Raw genomic sequence first — 16,468 nt, 5'->3', positions numbered from 1 at the left:
CGGTATTCGCAGCTCTCCGTGACAACGATTAGCGTTTCGCGTGGAAGATGCAGCGCGCGCGTAGATCGATCCATTGCACACGGATCACCATGACCTTCCCGCGTTAGGCTAAAAATCCCACGGCCTATTTGCGTCAATCCCTATAGGCTGTTGTGCATCGATACGGTCTATTCTTAGAGGCAGCGCCGCGGTGTAGCGGAGCCACGACACGCCATGGTGCACACAGTCCAATCAACCGTCGGTCGACTGGTCACAGAGGTGTTCTCTTTCCGTCGCGAAGGGGACAGTTCACGGCGCTACACTGTTGATACAGTTGCAACGACGGAAGCCTAGCAAGGTGTGGTGGTCGCGGCACGTTCCTGCACGATGTAAACAGGCCGACCAGGTCGAGCTCCAGTGCACCCGATACCGTTGACGAAGACGGCCGCGTTGTTCCACGACTCGTCGACGAGTCTCGTCCACCGAGGAACGTGGCACCAGAGCTCGAGGTGTCCTTCGCGATCGTCGAACGTGATTGGAAATCTGGTGCCCTGGAACTTCCACGTGAACGGAATTAAAGCTGAGAAACGAAGACAGGGACCGTTTATCGCCCATTCTGAGACTTGCGAAGAGCGATTGCTGCGAGGACACAGGTATGATTCTGCCCCGAAGAAAGTCGACGGGCACGAGCGAAGGATAGTACAGGTGCGAAATGCGACACCCGATTCCGCGGAAACGGAGTTTACAGTTTGCGGTCAGTTCAATCGATATCGTCTACGTGACGGCTTCTTCGCGAATTGGTTACTTTATTTAAAGAAAAACTCGTGCACGGGCGAAGTTGATCGATCGCGAATTTCTATAAACTTCCACTCTTCGGATGCCACGCGTGACGTGGGCCGCTCGATGGCTAATCGTCACGAGCTAGCTAATCGCAGCCTCGCGCGAAGTGTTAACAGATGGGCGGATGCAACGAACGAAGCGCAGAGAAAACACAGCTGTGAAACGTAACGCGTGATTATACGTATCTGAAGCTTGGATAGATGCAGGGAAGAAGGGATCTAGAGGTCCAGCTCCTCGTTTCGTGCCGTTTCAGCGACCGTAATCGGATGAAAGGTGTGGCGCCTTTCCGTCGACAACGTTTCGAGTAATCGTCGCGAGAGACGCAATAACGGAGGTCTGTTGCAAGTAACGAGGCCCGCGGAGGCTCCATCACGCTCCCAGGCGACGGTCTCCGATATCAGACTGCGTTAGCGTAATACAGTGGATTAACTGATACGCGGTAGATCGATGGAAGCCTCGCAACAAAGCGTCAGGCACATGCACCGTCACGCGATACAGTTCAAGTGCATCGTCGGAGAGAAACAAACAAACGATTCCGTGCTTATCCAGGCGATGCCAATAGAGACTCTTCGGTGCTTTCCAGTGTACCGTTTCGTCTGAACGAAGTTACCCGATAAATTGGACGAGGCACGGTAAAGATAGAGGTGTGAAATGTTACGACGGAATCGAGATACAGGTATGAAACGTAATTCATGATTCCGTCTAATCGAAGCCAGCAGATAAGCGAGTACGGAGTGGTGGAAGTAGCTCAAGATACAGATATGAAATGTGAGAGTGCAGCGAAGACACGGCTATCAATGTTTTAACGTGCTTTAACCGTAAATAGTGCCTCAAAGGTGAGCACCATAGTATTTAACCGAAGTGGTGTCGCGAGAACCTTCCAAGAAAAAAGCGAGGTAAACGTTCGGATAGCTAAGTAGAGCGAATTGGAGCCGAGCGACACGCGAGCAGAATGGAGGAAAAAAGGCGCGTAAACTCGCGCGAGTGATGCAAGGATCAACTAGGAGACCTCTCTCGAGCACCGAGAAATGAAATTGCAAGTTCCAGTTCCGAGATAGACCGCGTCGGCTGATTAATTATCGATCCCCGTGGAAGACACCTGCGGACGATCAAGGAAACATTACGATGCTATTGTAAATACTTGCCAGCGGTCGCACCCAGCGCGCAGGGTGTGTCTTTCGCGTGCACGCCAGTCATTAACAACCGTGGCCAGGGGTGAGACGACGATTGACTCCACGGAACGAGGAGATTGATCGCACCCTGGTCTCGCGGAACGTTCGTTTCGCCCAATTTGACGTTTCCATCGACTTAAGGAGGTCTCGTGCGTTGGGTCAACAAAGTCGACTTTATCTTACGCTAGTATATCGACGGGCACGGAAAGACTCGCTTCGATCCGTTACTGCAGTTTTCATTCGGAAAAGTCTCGACGATTTTACGTGCAGTTTTCAACCCATTACACGAGCCTACCCCTCTTAAAATCACGAGAGGCGGTTCAGTGTGACTGCCGAGTGCGATAAAAGGACGAAACTGGTGGTTGTCGAGATAACCATGCGTTGGGAGGATTTTGTCTCCGCGAATCTCGGAGTCTGAAGTACGCTTCACTCGAAGTCGAGTGCGCGAGTGGATCAAAGGATAAAAGACGTTCCATCGATCGGGTTCGGGACCTTCGATAAAATCTTCCTCGACATCCACGGCTAGGGGTTTCGTCTTCCCCGATAGCCAGGGGCGAGGGATACGAGGGTTACCCTCGGGATAGTCTGGCCCAGTCTGTCGGGTCGCGAGACACGTCGACGCGTAATAAAATCGTTCTATGCAGATCCGACGGTCAGGCCTTTGTGGAATCGATTCGTGAATATTCAGCGAGAATCGATGGAACGGGTATATGCGATTGGACAAAGAGCGACTTCCGCGTTGGAAGGACGCAGTGATCGGGAAACGATGAGAAGCAGAGCTTAGCGCGGGACTTTTTCGGAGCAAGTTTAATATTCCGTGTGATATCGCGCGAATCCTCGTCGGTAGTGCGTCGAGCTCGAGGTCGACGAAGATCCAAGGACGGTGGAGCGATCTCGTGAATCCTGAGAGGATCTGCATCGATGCGGATGGACTGACTCTGCTGGTGCTATTCTGTTGCTTCGTCAGGCTCGAATATCATCCTGAAATGAGCTTGCTGCGGTTTGGCCCTTTCAAGGACGGTAGGTTCGATTCAATATTTTATCCTTTGTAATAAGATATAACGCGCTTACGAAGCGCGCGGATAACACAGTCGTACAAACGTTGCTTTCGCGGTGGCGAAGAATTAGAACCTGTTAGCCGGTATTGTGATTATATAAAGGCGCAGCAACAGAAAGAATTTAATCTTTTCCGCGCGACACAGTTTCGTTAGTGATTGCGTACGTTTGACGCGGAAACGAAATATCCACGGGACATTCAATTATTTTTCATTGGATTGTCGGCCGCGTCCATTTGTCAACACGACACACTCGCAATTTCATTTTAATTTGCAGGACAAAAGTATTCCACCCGAATGATTCCATTTTCTGCATTCCATTTGCCACGCGGGGTGGTCGCGTTCGATTGTTGAAAGTATAAAAACATTTCTGTCCATTCACCGTTCGAATTCATTAATCTGATTGCATTTATACCGCGGTCGTGTACAAAATGCACCCGCATAATTCTGTGTTTCGGTTATTAGCGTTTACATCGAGCTCTCCGAAACATTTTTGTTCTCTTCGGTGGAAAATTCCTTTACGCTGTGGGCAGGGCAGTAATACACCCCGAGCAGGTTCTCGAATCTGTTAAAAAGTATTCGAACGTTTGTCGAAGCATTCAGTGGATAAGGGGATAGAAGAGGCACTTTATTCGAGCGCGGAACGTCCCTTCTGTATGTATCGACTTGGCTGCGACCTACGGTTAGCATTCGGGTCATCGATTGGATCGAGGGGAGGCGATGATGCTTCCTGTAACCTTCAAAAATCCACGGAAGACGAAGTGCCTCGAGAGATCGCCGCTCCTTATAGAACTTCTCTTATGAATACCGCGCAATCGGTATTATTCGCGGGACAACTGTCCGCGAGTTTAGAACGACGAAAAAACGAGGGTTGGGTAACGGAATGGCGACGAGTTTTAATAGTCCATGAAACTTTTCGATAAAACTCTGTCGAAACTTCTCATTTTTACGCCCGTCTTTTCCTCGAGTTTCCGTTTCCACGAATACGGTTGGCTCCAAGTTCGAAACTCGGCAAACAACTATAATTGTGTATCGCTTAGTTGTTATAAAAAGGATGGATGCGATCGATCGATCATTTTCCAAATAATATTACGTAACTCTTCCTCTGTTTCTGCAACTGCTCGCTCGATATGTAATAAATTTTTATTAATGTAATGGAAATGCTTAAATATCCATCTGGCTGTTCTCGAGTCAACGATGCCAACTCCAAAAATTGATGCGACGATTTAACGGATAACGAAACAAAGCAAAGCATTACTCTCCTCCTAAAACAACCCTCTGGTTCTCCGTACGACGACCCAAGGGAACCCCGAGTAGGCCACAGTGTCCCAAACATTTCAAGGGATTACATCGAATCCCTATTATGGCGGCGAGAACTACGGCCGCGCGAGGCTGTTTTATAGGAAACCAGGGTGAAAGTTCGCGTGGAAAAGCAAACTTCCGTGGCGAATGCGAACAGTACCGTCGGCCCACTTTATATTTATCTCTCCGTCTCGGAATGCACGGAAGAGGCACTTTAAAGGACAAACATTTCCAGGCTCTCGCGGCGTTTCTTAGCGTCGCGACGCGCCTAGAAACGTGCGCGTCCCCCGCATTCGTCGTATTTTTCCTTTATCCAGCGCGTGGCTTCTCTGGCACCGCGACACCGTCGGAGGTGAGAAATACCCTTTTCGTGGATGAATGCGCGAGCCCGGAGTGTGCGTGAAAGGGAAAACGAGAGTGACAGGAACGGGGGTTGGAGCCGCGGGGAGGGATGAGAACGATTTTCCATGGAGTATGACAGTGGTTACGTAACAATGAAGCGTCGCGGCGTCAGCGTCGCTCGCGAGACCCTCGACGATACAACATTCCCCACCTTCTGACTCCGCTTTTTTCCACGGTTCTGAATATATTCTCTCGTTCGGCGGAAATGAAAGAGATTCATTCGGAATTTAACGCGCAACGTATTTCTCTGGGCACCTCGAAACCGCGACTTTTGTTCCGGAAAAATGTGTGCAAGAGTCTCGAGTGCACTTTTGTGCCACGAGTTTTCGGCTCGTTTCGGGGAGATCTAATCCTGTGGCTTCCGAACCTCCTGTTTGTATTATCTACAGATGTAAAGGTCTGACATTTAATTAGGTTTGAAATCTTTACGTATCATAGGACTGGTACTTTCTCATACTCTCTTCGCTATTTTTCCACGTTCGCGAAAGTTTCGTTGGGTGACTGCTGCCTGGACACGCGCGTATCACTCGTATAAGACAGGGAACGAGCCTGTGGGCGAGGAAATTGCACGAAAAAACGCTAAGATGTCAATAGACGTGTGATGGTGAAGTTAGAGAATTTTACACGAGACGCAAAAAGTTGATTGGTTTTGTCGTGTTTCCTCCTCTTTGCTTCGACGATCGCTTTATTGCGAATGGCGGCTGAAATCGTTTCCAAATCACTTCGAAACGTCTGTTGGAGAAGTTTTCCTCTGACACATCTGTTTATCAGAAGCAATCGTCGAAATAGCACCGAGGGTATCATTTTATTGGAATGATCGATGACGCGTGGGAGCAGCTGGGCTTAATAACGAGGAATCTAATTCTGCTTCGATTACAGCGTTGGTTGACAAGAGCAAAAAATCGATCTCTCCCGTTTGAGAGTATATTTTTAGCGGATTCCAATAACGTTCGCTGGGGACTCGTTTATCATTAACACTGGTTGACGTTGGCTCCACTGGTTTGAGTTCATAATGTCCCACACGCGCGAGGTAATTACGATATTAAATCCAGCTTCTTCGCGAGAAAATCGTTACCTCGAGCCCGTCCTGACGTGCATCTGCATCAAGGTTCGATCACGCGCAGCCCTCAGCCGCGTGCTCCTTTTTATAACGTGCATTGTGCTACTCCAAAGCGTGGATTCATGCTGCAACTGAGAACGCTTAACTCGCGCTATGCTCCAACGAATTGCGTTGAAGATTAGACGAATTTAATTTCCGTCCAGCGAGAACCGCTATTTAATAACTGGCCAGCGAACTAATTTCGCAAACGAAGTTCGCCGCTGGGCCGTTATGAGTCCGGTGAAAATGACCCTTCTTTGGAATCGACAATGGTATTTACCTTCGCCGTGAACGCAGCTAAATAACGCGCGCCACGGTATAGCGTAAACAACTATTTTAATAACTTATTTTTCTTCCTAACGCAGAAATTTCAACAAAGAAAGTTTCAATGACTTAGTCGTTCTCGTAAACTCTTCGTGACTCTTTCTTTTCGCGTACGTCACGGTCTTTGTATAGCAAAGAAAGATGCCAAAGAGAAAACAGTGAAATGCCGGTGACTATAATTACTCGCTAGAAAGCGACGAGTCTTCACGCACGATTTGTCGTTGGTGCATTCGTTCGATAAGCGGTATCGCGGTTACATGCCATAGGAAGCTGTTCTAACTTTGTCGCAACCATCGATAACGTTCGACGAGTCGCCGATAATAAATTTCATGGTTCTTGAAGATACGCAACGTCGTTGTGGTTACACGCTCTGTTTTCCATCGCGGTAAAACCGGTCGCGATTTTCCAACTGTCGGGAATTTCATTTCTGCGGACGCCACTAGCGAACAGCATCCTTGCAGTCTTATTGAAATTTAATAAAAATATTTGTATATAGCTAATTTTTTGTAACTATTCGTCACCTATTGTCCAAGTAGAATGTTGCCCGTCTCTGCACGAAACTATCGTAATTAGCGACGTTAAACTTCCGAACACTGCAACTGATAATTATGGTTCTAAAAGGATAGGAATATCGATCGTGCCTTTTCGTACGCACCCATGTTCCATCAGGCGTGAAATCGTGTTTTAGTTTGTTCCCCTTCGCTGGTGGCGAGCGAAATTATTTATTATGGCCATTAATTATTGATAACTGTAACTAAAGCTAACGGAGACTTTGATAACTCTTTCACTGCCTAAAGTCTGCAAAGTTATCGCGAAGCGACTACTATTATCCTTCTGATTCAAATCGCTAATAATATTAAACACAAGTACGTAAATAATTTCTGAACCGAGGAGGTTAACCGAACATAAATACTGAAAATCACGTGCATTTGACATTCAATTTAAAGGAGGAAATATTTCACGTGCGCCAAACTAGTGATAAGAATTGGCTGCCTAGGAACTCGTGATGGATTTGTTAAAAACTGCGATAAAGGTTCTGGCAGTGAGGGTTCTCATCGTGATTTGCAGTATCTCCGCGTGCTGTTGAATGTTTTTACGAGACGTCAGCCGGTTGAAAGAGCGACCCTCGGTGAGCAGATTTTATTAGAACACATACTTCGAAGGCGAGATAGTCGCTTCACGGGGTCGTTGAATAATTACAGACTGAAACGAAGAGCTGCTATTGAACGTTAAAGTGACGTGCTTCTTTGGATACCCGTCAGTTACCGGAGTGCCGGAAGACCATTCGAAAAAGCAGAAAAAACGTTAAGGCTTTAATTGATCTTTTCACTGACGGTCAATCATTGGATCGGTCATGCAAAAATATTCCGATATGGTCGTTTCGTCATGAATTATTCTTTATTGTTCGGTGACTATTTTTACAGAATGATCTAGATTAGAGGAGGATCGTAAAACTTGTCTTCTTCCGAAGATCTGTAAACATTAGGTCGTGTACTGCAGTTATTCGTCTTTTTGATTGCACCGCGGATACAGCTGCAGTTGCATCGTCCCGCGGATCATTGATTTTGCGAAACGGACGCGGCTAGCACGATTTTCCAGGACACGTCGCCTCCTCTCGCTGCATCTTTCGCTTTTCTCCCTCTTCTCCGTTTCGGCGGCTGTAAATCACGAAGAAAGAAGCAGAAATTTGCGGTTAAGGTCGGTTTAAGAAAGATATACCGCGGCTCTTTGGCGGATGCTATTCAGGAAAAATAATTCGAGCGTCTGGTAATTGTCGAGAACTGATAAAGACGCGAACTGAACAAAAATTTAGAATTTAAAATGTAGCAGCATTTTCTGGGACACGGTCGTTGAGAACCTCTCGTAAAGTACAAGCCATCCTCGGAAGTATTCGCGAACCAATCCTTTCACACGATTTACTCGACGGTATGCCGTTCGCTTCCTTGAAAACTTTCTGGTCTCGTCCTGTTTTCGACAAGATGCCTCGCGGAACGCTTTGCGTTCGAATTACTCGCCAGAGAGAATAAATGCCCTTCGAATTACTCGCGGCAGAATTTAGTCTCTCGAAGTAGCAAGTTTTTTCACCGTGGAATCGTTTGCGTGTGGCGGAGTATTCATCTTTTTCATTGTAATATTTCCATGCCAGTGACCGTCGTTTATACTGTTAATACATCGTCGGACAGGTTGCAATTATTTCTTGCTCTGACATTGCCGCGGTGAATCCTCTGACAGAGATTCGATACTCACTGGGTAATTTATCGCGTATATGCGAGCTTGAGAGAACACCAGAGAACCGCAGAGAATATCGAATCAGAGAAAGTAAACCGCACTTGCACAATTTCTTGCACCTTGGTTATTCGACGGAGGAATCTGCGAACTTCATTCATATAGAAATTTTCGCGAAAATTAGACGCGACGCGATCGATACACGAACGACTTCAATGTTTAAGTAACGCCAACGTGGATTTACCGAAAAAGTATTTTGGAGTTCGGTAATATCCCAGGCGAACTAGTCTCGTGGCACATCGCCTTTTAGCGAAATGGTAGCTTTCCACTCTTAAACAATGGAACAAACATTTTCGATAAATATTTATACGTTGGCTCATTCTAAACAAGAACGCGAAACGCAGGCATTGCACATAATTTCTATGAGAGACCCGTCGCAAAATGATACGTATTAAATCTCTTGTAAATTGCCCACGAAATTGGCAGACTGATACTAATTGTCGGAAGCTCAGCTGCATTTACAGCACTATTAACACTTTTAAGTTGTCTTGTTGAAACTTATTCTTGGACATGAGTCACACAATGGAACTTTCGACGAGATAAATTTGTCTTCATTTAGCGATGTATACTTTTCACGAACGTCTCGCTATTCCAAAATGCTCATTTCTAACCATCCAGCCGATGCTCTTTTACGCATTCGACTCTGCGTGAGTAACTGTTTTACATCTTTTCCTCGACTTTTCAAGGACAACTCCTTACGTTTACCACGCGTTTCCTTTTATTAACTCGGGTTCAGTCGCTTCGGATACGCGCTCGATATTTCCTTGTAACGATTCGATTTATCTGGTTACTCTTCGACGGGAACCGCAGATTCATTGACATGCAAAGCGAATTCGTGGTTTCTTTATTTTCGACCGGCCTAGGGTTTTGCACGAGTTATTTCAAACCGGTTGCCACATAACACTCTGTCGCGCTTCTTGTACCGCATTCCACGATCGTTATGCATTCGTAACCTTCTATATGGTCGGTATCTGTTGCACTCCGTGCGCTACAATGAAAGGAAACTTGGCAAGCGTGAATTCGTAACGTTAGTCATGTTTGTTCGATGATCGGTTACTTATTTTCGACTCTGACGAGAATATCTTCCAACGTACGTCGGTTCCTCGAACACATATATGGGCATAATTATTACTCAGAGAAAGACGAACGATCGGTGATGCGTTGTTCGTCGAATAAGAATTACGACTATTGTTCGAATTAACGTCTATATTTAGCAGAGCTGGGCGAAACGTAACGTGATTCATGATGAACGAGTAATTATCGATGGATTGCGAACAACGTGGTTAATTAATTCTATATTGTTGGAACAGCTTCTGCATTCGAATGATATTTTCCATCCCGGAGAGTACCTGATAATTCAGCTAGCATAAATAATAAGACTGTCGTTCGAATGTGACTCGCAATTCACAGAACGCTGCATGGACCAATCTCGGCCTCTAGCTAAACTCCTGTATCTCTTGCAAAGACGTAGCCAAGAAATCTGTTCACGTATTACCATAAGACGCGGTGTCCTGGTTTTGTCCTCGACGTGGTCCTGGCGCCAAGCGGACACAAGGCTTGAGGAATTCGAGTGTAATAGAGTCCTCGTACGGTGTGTTACTTTACCAGTTTAACTCAAATTCGAACTTCTATTCAACGATCGAGGAATGAAAAGCAGTCTCGTCTTCGTTACTCTAACACCCGTCTGGACAAGAGTTTTACGAGCCCTTTGCAAGCTGTGAAACTAATTTCACGAGTGGCATTCGAATCTTGTGAAGTGTACCTTGGGTATTGAAATAGACTGGGATTAGCGAATGTGTACATATTGAATTGATTCCATCCCTGGCGTCATCCGAAGAATTTCCTTGCGGTCATTCCTGCGGCCTGGCTTCGCCACGAGGACGATAGAAAATCGGAGCACGTTCATCCTGCCTGGTATTTAAAGAAGGCTGACACTAGACACTAGAAAATCAAAAGACGAAAAAGTGGTTTTCCCGAAAATTAGTTTCAGCGAAGCAGAACTTAACAACGAAGCTGAATAAAAATAGTGCTCGTGGAAGTTAGTGTTCTTCTTTCGTAGAGAATGCGAGATCTTTCGTTTGTTATCGTTGAAAACGTGTCGAGGGAAAATTAGTGGTAAAGAGAATTAGGTGACCGCCACTGCGGGAATTTGTTTTGGCATTTATTTATATCCAGCTGAGATCGCTGAACGCTTCTTGGCAAACGTCGCAGCTCGAGGTATGCAGAAATCGCGATAACTTTTGATTCGAGAGTCTCTTCGCGCCTCGAGGCTTGTTGAATTTTTTCAATTTCTCGTAACTTTAGTTCTGCGTCAAAGGATTGTATCGGGGATGATGTGTGTAACACAACATTCTGATATAATTAAGACGTTTAATAATAATATGGAAGTTGATTTCCCACAAACTGAAATATCAGTAGCGTTCTAATTAATTTATGGATAAGGATGTTAACTCTGGCCGCTATCTAACCCAATCACCGAAGTCGACGATGTTAGGAAACTTCGAAACCTTCATCCGTGCACGTGGTTTTACCAATCCTACCGATCTCATGAAATATTGTGACAATACGTTCCATCCTTTCTCGTAGCCTGCTGTTAAAATAGATCGAGCGTGGAACAATACAGAGGACAGATGGAAACCGAGATATTTTAGCAAGGTGCCAGGATACACGGACCTAAGAATATTTTCAAAGTTATAGCTACCCTAGCACCCCACAATTTTCCAAGTCCCATCTGTTCTCACACCCCACTCCAATATCTTATATTATAACGGAGGAATGATGAAACAGCACTTTGAAGTTTAACACCACCTCCTTTGCGCCGTAATTTAGGGTCATACGAGGTGAAGGAGGTAAGAAATTAATTTAACTTTCGGTTAAATGCGAATAAAACGGAAGAGCTAATTTAATTTTAACTCTTTCGATTATCCGAAGCTGTTCGTTTTGTTTCTTGCCGCTAGTAGCGCTGCGATCTCATTCTACTCTAAATCGATAACGCTGAATTCGATAGCGACAAGACAAATTTTCGAAGCCCCCAAGTTGTACGATACATTTTTCTATTTAACGTTAGATTTACTCCAAAGGTGATCCAAATTTTTATACTAGAAACATTCGAATTACTTTTGATAATTTCTTCGTGACTTATTGCTTCGCAAAATAAACATCGCTCGTTAACGCTGCGATAAGATAGATTACGAGATTATTTGTTTCGTCGAAGCTTGTGTACAGGTTTACAGTGCGCGCGTAAGAAACCGCGAATCGTGGAGAATCTGTGACATTGATGACGTCTCCTATAATAATCCGTCGGGTGTATCTCGAGCAGGGTTTATCGGCGTCTGCGGGGGTGGCTTTGTTTTTCAAGTACACCACTCGTAAATCCTGATCCGCCTTTACGGCGTTTTTACGAGACACACTTTACGGCGCCGTTCAAGCACGTTTATCTTGAAAACGCTTTACAGGGCTGGCAACAGAGTCGAGCAAAAACTTGTTTATTAATAAAGAATAATAAAATGAAATCTCAGTTTCAAATGACAGTTGACGTTTCAATTGTTTCGATGGTCTTCTCGACCTTCCTTAAACCAGTTATGAAATTTCGGTACAGTTCTTGATTGTTCATACGACGAAACTCTTGAGAATGAGAGGGGAAACGTTGCGTGTCTCCTGGGGGTACTCTAATCGGAATAGGTCCTTTTGCTGGAAACTTTGGCAAATTGGCGAACGTTCGTTAGTTAACAGAAAGTTGCGAAAAAGCAGAATATAACGAGATTGGGGAGACGACTCGCAATGGCATAGCAGGGATAAAAGCCGTGGCAGCTGAAACTCGGAGTAATTTATTCCATTACGTTAATCTGAGGAGAACTGGCGGAGACTGCTACTTACATTTGCGAAGTAGTCTCCAGCGACGATATCGCGGCGGATGTTAGTGTACCTTTATCCCTTACTAATATACCCGAATTTCCGAGTTTTTTTCGCCGAGATTACATTGCGCCCGCTTTGTATCCGGGATTACGTGTCCTCCCTTAATGTCGCGACAATAAAGGGATTAAATTTTCCTCCTCATTTCGTCGAGAAACCGTAACTGGAGGAGGAAAAAGAATTTAATTTTCAGACAACGAGTTCATTAAATGCCCGATTAAATGCGCCGCGATTCTGGATTACCCATCGGGTATAATTAAATAATGAAACTAGCATTAGAAGGGATAATATTTCCGCGGAGAAGATGTTACTTTTCTCTAACGTCCATTAAAACTCCGCGAGAGAGCACCACCAAGTTGCGGGAATAAAGGTTTAAACTCTTTTAACGTTTCCCGCTCCTTGGCCATTTTCATCAACCGTGACAGATGTCTTGAAATTACGGTGGTTTATTTTTCAGAGTTTTCGCAAGGTACAAGGGCGCAATTTATGGATTTTATTTGATGTAAAGTAATAGGAAACGAGTACCGAGGTTGAAAATGTGTGGTTAAAAAACAACCGAGCTTCCTGCGAGACTGTTATTTTTTCTTTCTGTCGTGACGCTCTAATATGGCGAACTAGGATGAATTCAGAGGATAATAAGGAAAGCAATCTCTTCGTTACTTCGTTCACTGTTCCCATCCCCCTTAGCTGCCGTCCATTTCCTGCCATTATCGTGTCGAAGAATATCTTATCCAATCGGTTGGTCAACAATCTGACGGACCTAGGCAGCTTTATCGCGCGATCACACGATAACTGCATTTAGTTTGCATTAAAGTTAATCGTAGATCCTTTCGTCGATACGGTGTTCACGTTCCATGCTTGTCAAGGCCAATTATGGGCTCGTTAACTGGTTCTGTACTTTCGCGATAAACAGTTAGACTCTAAAGTTCGTTCATTCCAGCTGGCATTCAATGCAATTCATTTAATAACATATAAATTAGTACGTCTACAAATGTTTATAATTACTGTAAATGTTGCGAAAGGAAATGTGGAGGAATGGAACGCCGAACGTGCCTCATCTTTTTTTATAAGTTGTTTTCTAAGTAATATACTTGATTGCGATAATTCGTTTTAGTATTGTATAATTATTCGAGATAGGAATGTACTGCAGATTAGTTTATTGAAATATTTATCGTTACTCTGGTTACGTCTAGGTGCCAATATCCTACATGTACTTTTATCAAGTAAATTATTTCGATTAATGTTTATTACTGTTCACGTTATAAAGAAATGGAGTATTTAAATTTCGAGAACGTATAAGATATCGAAATAAATTTCTCGAAACGGAGTTGGCCAACGAGAGTCGTAGTCAACTCCGATGATTTCCACGTTAAGCGCCTCTCGCTTTCGTGCAACTTGAAGATGGGTGACCGCGCGCCCGTTCTTTCTTGCTTGCTTTTCTTTCCTTCAGTTTTCTCCTTCTAACACACAATTCAGATTTCTCTCCTCTCATTTCTACATATATAACCTTTGTTCAGTACACACACCGTGTTTCCTGTTTTTCCTAAGGTACATGGTTCAGTTCAAAGGGAGAACAAATGATGACGTGTCCACTCGAAGTTCTCGACTGTCGAACTATCGACACTAAGAACGTCATACATATTTTTTTTTATCGAATTAGTTTTTACATGCACTCCGTAGATCACTTAGCTATAAACAACGGATAACGGAGCTTAGGAGACTCCATTCTTTGTTACTTGTTCTATTTAAAAGTTCCATTTAAAATTTTCATACGCGAAGAATTAAAATCTTACACTTAGGACATGGACACCTAAGCATTCGTACATCATACAGTGTAAAAGAAGAAGCAACAGTGTTATAAACTGCTGTAAACGTTTGGTAATTGAATGAATTTTATATCCAGGAAATTTGAACGCGTTTCAGTCCTATCGCTGCACACGACCGAACTGTTGCAAACGGAATGCAGTGTCGGTCGCATCCGCGTGGCGCGCGATCGCGAAGCAAATTCGCGCGTGTCACTTTTCCCGCTGCATCTGGCGGGGAACGCCGGGACCCGCGAATGTAATTCGTGGAAAGTGATTTTCTCGCAGCTACGACGGGTTCGTTTGGGCCCGCGGTTGCTTGTTGCGGCCAGATTGCATTTAGGAACTCGCGAAAGCACAAGGAAGCGTAAGTGCAACACCAGCTGCCGCTAGACGGTTGCGTTTCTCGCTGATGCACCGTCACTTTGCCTTAATTATACGTCTCCGCCACTTAATTGTAAATTGTCCCGTAATTCGGGTCAGCGACGACACTCGTTCCTTATTGCAATTAATAATACGGTTAAGTGGGCGGCGTTCGCTCGACCCGATGCCGGTTCCAGGAATTGCTCACAACATACCGGATAATAATAGATTATTCCGGATCCACCCGCGAGAACTTTGCACGACCATTCAAACATCTGCGTTTAAATAAATTGTTTCGTTCGGTAAGACTGCAAGTGGCTACAAAATGATACAACGCTCTCGTATTATATGCATTTCACAGTATTAACCCCTGTCATATCGCGGCATTAACGTCTGGCCGGATTATGGTCCCAACATATCGCAAACGGGTTGCCTGCTTTCGATTCATGTATGGAATAAAATTATCCGACGATAAGTTCGATGTTTAACGCACGGAGCATTATCGTTGCGTTTGGTCTCGAATCTGCTAGATGAACTCACCGATAAGGCTTATCTAGCATTTCCTGCATTAAACGGGACGTTATTAATCGTTGAGCACAATCTGATGAAATTAATTATGTATCGATCAGCTATTCAGTAATTGGAAACTGTTCGACCGATTAATACCGCCAATTCTAAGGCTTTGCTACGTGAACCTTACCGATGCTACCAACCATCGAAAACAAAGGCGATAATGTTATGCCTGGACTCGACTAAACAGTTCCAATCGACGAATAGCCGATATCACGGGTCTAGGCTAAGTCAAAGCGTCGTTTCTTCCTCGGTGGATCGACCCTAATTCACCTGCGACCGATGGATCGAGTCAGAGGGCAGTTTATACCTGACTTAATATTAGGAACGACCCTTTGCGTCGCGAGGAGACGATAGACGGAAGTACTTTGACCATTGAACCGTGCAATAACCCGCGGACCTTTCCACGCGGCAAGGTTATAGACCGACGTAATTCATTGGTTACTAACACATGCCGAAATAATTAATTAGTTGATCGTCCAGTTCCCAAGTCGAGTCAAAATCGACCCACGTTATTCTCTCATTCAGACATATAATTCAAACTGCATTGTTTCCCGTTGATGGGGACGCAATTATCCTTGGCGCTGGTCGTGAGACTTCCCTGTCGCGGAGCTACATTTGGCCAGACTCACGCTGGAGAAACGACTCCACTGGGCTCGTGCCAATAAATGCATCTCCCGACCCTAGTTTCCGCTACTTTTCGACGCAGACGCACGTTGCTTAAGCAGCAATCGAGCGTAAAGGATGCGAGCGCCGGTTAGCAAACTGTAGAACATAATACCGTTTCCGTTCTATTTCTGACCACCTTTTCAACCCGAATTTCACCGTATTTCCTTTATTGGGCGTAAATGAGGCCAAATTTTATGATCGACTCGCGCATCGGTTCTTCGTCCTTTTGCTTCTGAGATCAAGCAGAATCCTCGACCAGTCTTTGTTTTCAATCGTGGCTATTCGGAGTGACGATAATCGCGAAAAAATCCGCTTCTCTTTTCGGAGCGCGTATACCGCAAAGTGTTTCTCATATTTCAGTCGTTCGTTGTGACAGCGGCTAGACGGGGCTGAAACGTCGGTAGATCCGCGAGTCGGTTTAAATTAGGGAGTCTAGACGCCTCGGAAATACCACGTGGTTCGCGTCATGCTCCAGCCTGCGGGCTTCCAGTTCGAATGTTCGCGCCTCGGTGCCCCCGTCTACGGTCGAATCCATCCATCGACCAACTATCGTTCGAGCAGACACTTACGGACCCTTTGTAGCCGAATTTGATCGCATTCGATCGGACAGGTTAGCAAAATTCTATCGAACTCTCACTTTGGAACCGTAGATTTCGGGCGAATCCGATCAGTGTACTTTGAACGGTAACGTCC

General features: G+C 45.1%; 1 protein-coding gene across 3 annotated transcripts in view; it reads left to right on the top strand.

The window, feature by feature from the left end:
* Positions 1 to 16,468, top strand: part of LOC128881550 (phosphatase and actin regulator 4) — a 225,043-nt gene that overhangs the window by 19,531 nt on the left and 189,044 nt on the right. Inside the window, exon 1 of one of the 3 annotated variants that reach the window (XM_054132710.1) lies at positions 377 to 3,011. The exons of the other annotated variants lie outside the window; for them this stretch is intronic. Coding sequence (XP_053988685.1) covers positions 2,978 to 3,011 — 34 coding nt within the window. The 5' untranslated portion in view covers positions 377 to 2,977. Of the gene's footprint in view, positions 1 to 376; positions 3,012 to 16,468 lie in introns of those variants that run through there. 3 annotated transcript variants of the gene reach the window in all.

Source organism: Hylaeus volcanicus, chromosome 8, assembly GCF_026283585.1.
Source record: "Hylaeus volcanicus isolate JK05 chromosome 8, UHH_iyHylVolc1.0_haploid, whole genome shotgun sequence".
Taxonomy (NCBI): Eukaryota; Metazoa; Arthropoda; class Insecta; order Hymenoptera; family Colletidae; genus Hylaeus; species Hylaeus volcanicus.
The sequence above is the reverse complement of the archived record's forward strand: the minus strand, read 5'-3'. Positions and strand labels throughout refer to the sequence as shown.